General features: G+C 41.5%; 1 protein-coding gene across 1 annotated transcript; it reads left to right on the top strand.

The window, feature by feature from the left end:
- Window positions 1–4,265: 4,265 nt before the first annotated feature.
- Window positions 4,266–6,153, top strand: LOC135058169 (uncharacterized). The gene is made up of 3 exons (XM_063963742.1): window positions 4,266–4,305; window positions 4,748–4,833; window positions 5,395–6,153. The coding sequence occupies exons 2-3, from the start codon at window positions 4,788–4,790 to the stop codon at window positions 6,048–6,050; spliced, it is 702 nt and encodes a 233-aa protein (XP_063819812.1). The 5' UTR covers window positions 4,266–4,305; window positions 4,748–4,787; the 3' UTR covers window positions 6,051–6,153.
- Window positions 6,154–10,248: the final 4,095 nt, after the last annotated feature.

The following is a 10,248-nucleotide window of genomic DNA, read 5'->3' as shown; positions in this document are numbered from 1 at the left end:
ACGTGCGTGCGTGTGTGTGTGTGTGTGTGTATATATATATATATATATATATATATATATGCATATGTTGGCTGTGTGTGTGCAATGTTTTGTTTTGGTTTTTTCCCTTAGGTACCCCATGGATTCTACATGGACAAGAGGACCGAGGGGCTACGTGGGACAGTAGGTGAGTATGTGTGAGTGTGTTAGTGCGTCCTAATAAACTTTTACTTTCGCGGTGTGCGTGTCTTTATTTGAGTATTTCTTTTGCTGTGGAACTACAGGTATCGGTGGGCCCTTTAATTCTCCTCAAGCTGGCATGTGGTGGATGCATGCTAGGACTTGTTGTTCCCCAGCAAAAGACAATATTCTTTTTGAACATATATTGGCTATCAGCCTGGCACCCACCGCCCAGGGGTGCTGGGGACAGCCTTGGGCTTCACCCCTGGCCCTTGGGTGCCTGGAGGGGGAGGGGACCCTTTATTTAAGGGGCCCCTACTTCTCCAGGGAACCCCGGCTCGGGGTGACTAGTTGGGGTGTGTGATGCTGCGGCCGCAGGGACCTGTATAAAAGTGTCCCCCGGCTCCAGCATCACCTCCCTGGCTAGTGGAGCCCGGTACTGGTTTCAAAAATACGGGGGACCCCTACTTCTTTTGTCCCCCGTATTTTTGGAACCAGGACCGTGCCAAGAGCCTGGTGCTGGTTGCTTAAATACGGGGGATCCTCTGTCATTTTCTCCCCCCATATTTTTGCAACCAGGGCAGGCTGAAAGAGCCCGATGCTGGTTTGGCTTTTGGGGGGGTGGGGGAAGAAGGTGAAGGTGCACATGGTATTTTCTACATGTCTTTGTGTTTCTTATTCCAGGGTGACATTTGTGCAAAGTCAAGGCAGTAAGTGTACTGAGATTCATTACATCCAGGGAATGCACTGTCCCTGCTGTGGTGTATGGGCTTGTCCGCCTGTGCCTGTACTAGACGTTGGCTGATGGTGGTTTTTTGAAGTGCTTTGTCTGTCCAAACAAAGGCCTACGTATTTTGCCTAGTAGCCTAAACGTAGTATTAACAATTTGGACTTTGGTGTCATGTGTCCTTAACATGAACCACATTCTTGCACATTAGTACTTGGAGGAGGAGCAGTATATTCCATGTATGGAGCACCAATACTGTTTGTTGACCTTAATGATAGGCGGTATTAGGTTTTTCCACATTTCTAACCTCCTTTTTGGTAGTTGTTTTATTAATATTACTTTGACATAACATAAAGTCCTGTTTGTAGCTGTCTTGTTTGTTTAGTTATCTTGACCTCTATCAACTTTGAACACGGTAGATGTGCATTAGGTGTGTTCCTATGGTACACTGCATTACTTACTACCACGTTTCTTTACTGGTGTGGTCAACATTTTTATGTCTACATCTTTTTTTTTTTTTTTGTTAATTTCGAAACTTATTGTGTCTGTAAAAAAAATTGAAAATCCTGCATGAAATGAAATCATGTTTGCAAAGGTTGATAAATTAAATGCAATGCTCTCTTTTCAGAATAACATTGGTTTGTTCAAATTTTGAAGATGGTAAGCACGGCAGTCAAAATCTCACGATGCACAGTATCTGCCAAGCAACTATGTGTTAGCAGAAATGAGCCTGGCCATGTCCGTGATGAGTGTGAAAATTACTCATTTAGGTGTGTTTTAGATTTACGTACCACTGACTGTTTTTGCAAGCGAGGAAAGGAAGGGAGTGGCAGTGATTGATTGATTGATTGATTGATTGAGTGTATGTGTTTGTTCTCAGAGTGGTTGACAGAGATCTTGATTAGAACTCAATATTTGGAAGTTTCATAATGCTTGGGTTTGGCGAGGTAATCTTACTGTGCATAATAATAAGTGTAGTGATCGAAGCAGCGTTTAAGCTCTGAGGGTCGCTTTCTTTATGAAAGAGAGGCGTTGGTTGAAGACATTAATCGAGTTACTCAAACACAGTCTGCATTAGACAGTAGCCTTAATAAATGCTTTTTTGTAAAAAATTTTGATCCATGTTGAAATAATGCACCTTTCTATCATGGTTGTGGGCACCAAATAATAGAAGGGACCACTGGAGTTAATTCCTTACAGATGACCCAGTGTTAAACAGGTGATATTAACATATCAAAATCATGTACCAAATGGGATGAATATCCACAATAAAATGGTGATTGGAGCTTAATATTTAGTTAAACTTTTACAAATACAAAAGTCATTGAACAAGTCCACAACCAAATTGGTCAAATATGTCGACCTTTTTAAACAATGGTTCCATTTGGAACCTTAGTTACCAAGGTAAATATTACTCTTTTAACAATGGGTCATCTGTTAGGATTTTGCACCATTGGTACCTTCTTTTATTTGTCGTTCTATAGAAAGGGAATTGGTGTTTTCCCCCCTCCTATTTAGTGGGGTACCAAGGCAGTTATTTTTTGAATGAGCAATTCTGAGATCGTCTGACCATATCTCTGATCAGGATTATGGACAGCCCCATAAACCATTGCATGCCCATGCTCTAATAATGTTTATCAGTCCGTCTTTATGTTTTTTTAATTTATTTTTAGATTTTGGAGAACATTGGGTTACTAACAGACTTGGTTGGCCTGTACTGGTTTCCTTTGTAAGATATTGACACTCTGCCTGCCTACTTCTTTCTCTCATTTGTAAAATTGAGACTACATTAGTTAAATTTTGTACTATGTTATATGTTTTGTACAGTGTCTGGTCTGGTTTTTTTCATATTTACATACTGTCACCTTTGTTTCTAGTGGTCCTTTATGTGAGGATACCGAATTGAACCCAGATACTGTATCTATTGGAGAAAATTCATTACATGTGGGTGGTAATCATGGACCAGTGTCAGCCAAAAAGAAAAGACCGAAGCAGCCAGAGAATCGTCTAAGATCTTATAAATTCACTAATAGTGAAAACGAAATCTTAGTTGCAGAGGTAAAGGAAAATTATTCCAGCCTGTTTGGCAGACACACAGGTGGAACATATTTGCAAGAATGTAAAGAGGCCATATGGAGGAAAATAGCCGAAAAAGTCAGCAGTGAGGGAGTTTGCAAACGAACTACTATAGTGTGTCGGAAGCGATACGATGACTGTAAGAGTACAGTAAAAATAAAACTTGCACTCGAAAAGCAGTATTCTAAAAAAACAGGAGGAGGTCCAGCTTTACAATTTGAGTACCAAAATTGGGAACGGATAATACAGGACATATTAAATCCTGTGGCTGTTTATGGAATCAACGGAGGTCTCGATACTGGAAAAATTGATGAGTTTAAAGGTATTTTACTTTTCAAACTGTATTTATACTATGTTCTAAGATTGCAAAACTAGACAGGACTTTGCTTGGTAAATGTTTTACATTTTGGATATAGCTACATCGGGGAGCATTGCACCCCCCTTTAAACATATGAAGGAAGCAGTTGCAGACCCTAAAGAAGGACTGGGAGTAGGTATAGTTATTAATGTTTACTTTCCACTGTTACACATTAGTGAAGAGGGAGGGGGGTTAGCGTTCAAACCCCTGAAAATGGATTTTTATTAGTACATAGCTGCAAACATAATGGCCCAAAAACAAAAATCACCTAAGTCCGTTCAATTCATAATCAACGTGGCATAGCCTGCCAAAGCCCACAGCTCCCCTTCCAGGGGCTTTTGTACTGTAAATGGTTACTCCTCACCAAATTACTGTTCAAGGGTGAGATCTCTGACGACATGATAAGGCGTGATATGTCACCAGGAAACGGGGCAAGTTAGGGACATTGATAAACCTTTTTAGGAATCCAGGCGTGGTTAGCATTTTCTGCAGGTAGGGACTTTGGATTGCAGCACTGTTTGCTGTAGCTTTTTCCTGCAAATTTACGTGAATAACTATGGAAAGTCCAATGTAGTAAGGATTTGGTTGACATTATCCTGTACTTCCTGCCAAACAAACGTTCTATTACTTTGTAAAATAGTGGATTTTTTGCACATAGTATGATGTTACTTTTTTTTCAAATCAGAATGTGTACAAGGTTGTTTGTTCCCAGTTGGTTTTAATTCTTTAAAAATATTTTTGCCCTCATATTAGAGAATATTGTCAAGAAATTTGAACATGCAAAAGACCCTGCAATGTGCGTTATGGACTCTGGCAAACCGAATATTGGTAAGTTGATATACATTGGACTTTGTGTATGATTAAATATTGTTGGAGTTACTAGAATGTTTTTACTATTTATAATTTAAATTGTAAATTAAGAATGTTGTTTTAATTTTTTAACAAGGGAGGAAGCAAAAAACCAAAAGAAAGCATCTTACACAAGGTGAGCATCCTTAAAACATTATCACGGTACAGCCTGCCATCTCCCATAAGCCAAAAAAACTGTCAAAGTTCTGTGGTCCAAATGTATGCAGCCTGGTGTAGCATCCAAGTTGCAAAAAATTTAAATCATTGACGCCTCAGTGAGTTTGGATTTCATTTTTGAAAACAAAAATTTGAAAAGAATGACTGTTTCCATTAACAACTTCCATACCACCCAGATTTTTTACTTGCTTTCGCCGTTTCCGCTGTTACTGTAATAGCTTTTAACCCATATTACTTCTGCGTCTTAAAATATTTAAGCTAAGGCCACTCCATTGTGCATGTGATGGATTGGCCAATGTAATTTCGAGTGTTGTTTCTTTACTCTTAAAACGTTTTTAGCCTGATATGCGCCCAATTTTCCCCTGGCAAGATAGTTTTCTGTAAGTGTTTTTTCCCCCCAGTTTTTGGAACAGAAAGTGACAGTCTCCAAAATGAACAACTATGCACATTGCATCAAACCAGAATAAGCATACAGTGACAAATAAAGGTAAAATAGTCACATTTTTATCCATTGAGAATTTGGTTTTTGACCTGAATTTTTTAATTGTGGTAGTAATTTTAGGGAGTGGCGGCTCCAAATTATCTGTTTCTAGTTGTAGATTTATTAAATTAAAATTTAGATATTAGTTGTTAGCAGTTGTTATTTTGCAGCTCAATCCATCGCAGCCTGGTCATGGGTACATCGGGCAGAATTGCATACTCCACAAGATACCTATAGGGTGTAGTTTTAGTTGACGGCATTGGAGAGATTGCAGCAAGAATTAGAGATACCTGCAGCATTCCCTCCTTAAATTAGGACTGCTTCAGTTGCTTTAAAGCTCATGGGGTCTAAGTGCCACTTTAGGCTAGTTAAGCCATTTTGATGCCAGGAAAAGTTTAACTTCTTGTCACTCTTTGTTGTGAATCAGGCATACGTAAAGTGCGGGGGGAAAAACATGGGTATCAGCCCACGCCAGGGAAAAGTTGGAATACTATTATGCCTAGGATCTGTAGTTTCATCATTTATTTTTATTTATTTTTACTTTTTCTTTAATTTTCTACCTTGCAGAAACAATCTCAGATGGGGTTGAAAAAGATGCAATTGGAGACACCATGGAAAAAGAATACACCACTCTTGAAACAGTGACATATGTTTCTGACCATGAAGATTTTGATGGCATTATTTCAAATGAAGAATATCCTACTTTCATACAAACTATTGAGGATTCTGATTTTTCAAATGTGTCATCTGTGTTATCCAATACTTGTAGAACGCCAAATCCTGAAGTTTCTAGTGTGTTTGAAATTCCTTCCAATTCTGAGGTAGCCAATGATAATGGTGAAGACTTACATTTTGATTCCTTTGTGGAATACAACTCTATCATGAAGTTGGGAATACAAGACATCGTCCACAATTTGGAAAGTTTAAATAGCAATGTGCTAAAAATGGTGCAGAAACAGGAAGACATGTTTTTAAATTTCAAAAACACACTGGGCTCAATTGCCAATTCTTTTAGTATTTTAGTAGATTTAAAGGCTCAGAAATATAATGCAGACAATAGCTCTAACTACACCTTGAAAAACACTTATAGCAATGACATCAATGGCGAGTGTGGGGCTCCGGAAGGAGAATTGGCACAAGATACAGAGAAGGTGCTACCTAAAAAATTGATGAAAAGAAAAAAACATAGGAAACTTTTAAAAAACAGAGTCATATTTTATTGAGCATGTCTTCCTTAAAAGTAGGCACCATATGTTAAAAGTTTTTGGTGGCTAAATTTGAAAATCCTCAAAGTTTGAGAAGGAATTCATAACACACAAAGTTAATTTGCCAGAGATTTTGTGCCTAACAATATATTAATACTATGAGGTTGAGCACATAAGATTTTTCTAATTTGTTGTTTGAACCTTTAAAAAAGTAATTTCTGTTATGTAAAGTTTCAGGATACAAACTTCACTATGTACCAGTGCTGAGCATTACTGTTAAAAAATCAGTATGAAACGACCTCAAACTATAGGGGGAAAACATGCCTGTTCACAAGAGTAAAATATTTCTAAAATGGACAAAACCAAGTGCACTGCAGGGGTAGCAGATATAACGTGCAGAGAGAGGAAAATTTGGGTAGGGTTCAAACTGTAAATCATAATGCTGATTTAAAATACATTAGATAGGATTTCACCAGCACACATACACTCTAACACCAGTGTCGCACGCAGACGGGGTTTGTGAGTACCTGGAAACCCCCCCTGATGACCCAAGATTTCAATTTTGAGTCGGAGACAGCTTTGTCTGGGTCTAAGCAAAAGCTGCATCCGCGATCGCTGAGCTGCAGCAGCAAGAGAGAGCTGTGGAGCTTTCTGCTTACAGAATGTGCCGGGGGATCTGCTGGCTGCGCATGCTCAGCACCAGCAGCTCCCTCCATCCTCACTCTGCCGTCCTTCTGCTCCCAGGCCCTGATAGATCATGTACTGTAAGTTTGCATCCACTGTTTGTGAGCATTTGTCTGTTTATATGTGCATTTTGCCTGTGTGTTTGTGCACTGGTGTATGTACAGTATGTATGTATGTATGGATGTGTAGTTGTATATGTGTGTGTTGGTTTGTGTATATATATGAATGTGGTTTGTATGTATGTATGAATCAGGGTTGCCGACATTCTGGCTGCTCTCTGCGGGAGAGAGCAGCCAGGTCAGCACAGCAAGGGGGCAGGGGAGGGCTGGATGTGCTGAGGAGGCGGAGCAAGGGCGGGACGGAGGCGGAGCAAGGGCGTGATGGGGGCGGAGCAAGGGCTGGCGCCCACTTTAAGCCACGCCCCCGCTCTGTAATGCCGCGATCTCCTGCATTACACGGCAGGGGGCGTGGCTATGATGACGCGTTTCTGCAAGAATCGCGTCATCAACTGCCCGGACCGCCCACTTTACACACAAAGTGGGCGGACGGGCAGGGGGACCCCGGATTCCAGGAGACTTGCCTGCTCTTCCGTGGGGCCGGGAGGGACACCCGATTTTCGGGAGCCTCCCGGCCATTCCGGGAGAGTAGGCAAGTATGGTATGAATGTAGTACGAAGGATGTATGTATGTATGTATGAATGTGGTATGAAGGATGTATGTATATATAGCGTAGATTTTTCCGGCACTCAAAATAATAAATACAACATACTGCGGTGCCCTCGTAAGCTTAGCATAAGATGACATTGTAGAATGAAGGTAATCGGCGTCACTCACACAGACTGGTTCGAATAATGCAAAAGGTGTCCCTTTATTGCCTACATGTTTCAGGGAAGCTCCCTGTCCTCAGGGCCAGACAACGTTGTCTGGCCCTGAGGACGGGGAGCTTCCCTGAAGTATCCCAGGAGTGAGATACTTACTGACCCAGTCACAGAACTTGTGCATGCATGTGTTGAATTGATTGTCCTGTGCAATATTGCGGCTTTGGTATAAATAAGCAGAGACGGTAATGCCAACCACACCCCCTGACGAAGTCCCGTGACGAAATGCGTTGTGCGTGGCCAGCAGGACGTAATACGCGATACCCATCAACCGGAGTACCGGAGTGCGAGGTCAGCGTTTTGGAGTCCGTGGAGCTGGATGTTACAGTGACTGTGGAACCTGAGGAGCGGCGACGTTTACCAGTGTTAGCAGTCCGGATGCTACACTGGTCTTCTTCATTGCACCGGTTACCCTATATTGAAATGTATGTGAGTTAAGAATTGACAGTAAATTACTTGTGAATTATTACTCACGATTGCGCCCTCCATTCTTTTTCTTTTTTTTCTTTTATATATATATATATATATATATATATATATATATAGAAAAACAATTCAGCCGGCACTCAGGTACAGCAGACAACATGCCCCGGTGCCATAACCCAAACAGCATACACGAATCCAAATAGTGGAAAAAAGGCACTCCAGAGGCTTATTGAAAAATGAAAACTTGTATTGACAAGAAGCGACGTTTCGGGGCCGTGCCCCTTCCTCAAGGCATACCAATACACAGTGAAATGTACAAACTTACCCCCTAAATACCCCTCAGGGCCGAGTGTGCCATACTCCATGTCTCCCGCCGCGTCTCCGTCTCAGCTCACCGCCGCTTAGTGCTTCCGGGTCCCCGCTCGACCTGATTACCATGGCAACCAGGATAGCATGCGTCTCACCACGGAAGGTGCCGCGTGCGGTTCACGGGTCGTATCGCTGGCCAGGGGGTGCGGAGAGGACTCGCAGCTCTGCATTGGCCCTATCAAAAATCATAAACAACATACATAAAAAACATACATAAAAAACAAGTGAACACAGAGACCATAGATGAACATCTACAGTACATATTTAACAGTACAATAATGCGCCCAAAATAAAACAGAAACACAGGGTCATAGAACAAAATCACAAGTCAAACAATGATAACAGTATGAAGCTAGCGAGAATTAACCCCGGATACACTGCCCTACATTATACTATTCCAATTGATCTTATCGTTCAGTCCCAAAGGGGACATGGTATTAAGGCGGAAAATCCATCGGGCTTCTGCCAAAAGAAGTGCTTTTATGACGATCACCACCCCTGAGAGATACTGGGATGTGGTCAATCATAAAGTAACGAAGCATAGACAAAGTGTGACCCTTTTCTCTAAAGTGACGGGCCACTGGTTGTTCCAAATTTCTCCCAGATAAATGGATGGCAGACCGGTGTAGGGCCATGCGATCCCTAAATGATCTAGAAGTCTGACCTACATAATACAGCCCACAGGGGCAACAAATAATGTATACTACAAACTCTGACCTACAAGTTAAAATATGTCTAATCTCATACAATTTGTCTGAGTGTGGATGTTTAAAGTTACGGCAGGGTTGCATATATTTACAAGTCGTGCAACTATAGCAGCTGTAACAACCAGGAGGTTTGTAGTACACATTGGGGATCACTGTTTGCCCCATGCCAGAAATGTCAGCTTTCACTAGCCTATCTCGAAGATTGCGACCTCGTTTAAAGGCCGCTAAAGGTCTCGTATCTTTGAACGCTGGCAATTCACTATCTGACTTAATGATGGGCCACAGAGCTAGTGATGCCTGTTTGATGATGGGGCTAGCTGTCGTAAACTGACTTACCCACGGGATACAATTATCGCTGGCTCGTACTTTCAGTTGTAACAGGCATGCACGAGATGTTTGCAATACTTGCTCTTTCTGAACGTAAAGATTTTTAGGGTCATAACCCCGGGCAATAAATTTCAAGATTAATTCATCTAGTCTACCAGGTAGTGCAACTGGGTCACTTACTATCCTAGCGATTCTCATCATTTGGGATAATGGTAGTCCTTTCTTGAGGGCCACTGGGTGATGGCTATCTGCTCTAAGGAAAGTGTTACGATCAACATCCTTATAGTAAATGTCAGTGCTGATGGTACCTTCATTAATCATGACTTTCACATCCAAAAAGTGCATTACCGTGGCACTACAGGTGTAAGTGTATTTGATGCGAGAGTCGAGTTGATTGACCTTAGACATTAATTCGTCAAACCTATCTCGACCCCCGGTCCACAGAATGAAAATATCATCTATGTACCGGGAGTAGAGTAGGAGGTACTGACTCACTTCTGGGCAATTCAGAAACAGATGTTCTTCCTGGGCAAACATAAACACATTTGCATATGAGGGGGCCACGGCCGACCCCATGGCACAACCCCTCAGCTGCAAAAAGAATTGACTGTCATACAGAAAATAATTTCTGTAGAGGGTCAATTCCAAGAGACGGATAAATAAATCATGATCAAATATATCCGGGTCAAGGTGATCACATAGAAACCTCCGCATCGCCGCCACACCATCCACATGTTCAATGGAGGTGTATAAGCTGCACACATCCAAGCAGCACATGATAGTGCCCACGGGTACCACCTGTAAATCAAGTAAAAGATGAATAAAA

This window comes from Pseudophryne corroboree, chromosome 3 (genome assembly GCF_028390025.1).
Source record: "Pseudophryne corroboree isolate aPseCor3 chromosome 3, aPseCor3.hap2, whole genome shotgun sequence".
NCBI lineage: Eukaryota > Metazoa > Chordata > Amphibia > Anura > Myobatrachidae > Pseudophryne > Pseudophryne corroboree.
This window is presented reverse-complemented; position numbering and strand designations above follow the sequence as displayed.

What these genes read in the sequence shown, in the direction of transcription:
- LOC135058169 (XM_063963742.1), top strand. Translation starts at nt 4,788, where the DNA reads ATGCACATTGCATCAAACCAGAATAAGCATACAGTGACAAATAAAG. An exon ending in GCATACAGTGACAAATAAAG is followed by an intron (nt 4,834 to 5,394) that starts GTAAAATAGTCA and finishes TCTACCTTGCAG; the next exon opens with AAACAATCTCAGATGGGGTT.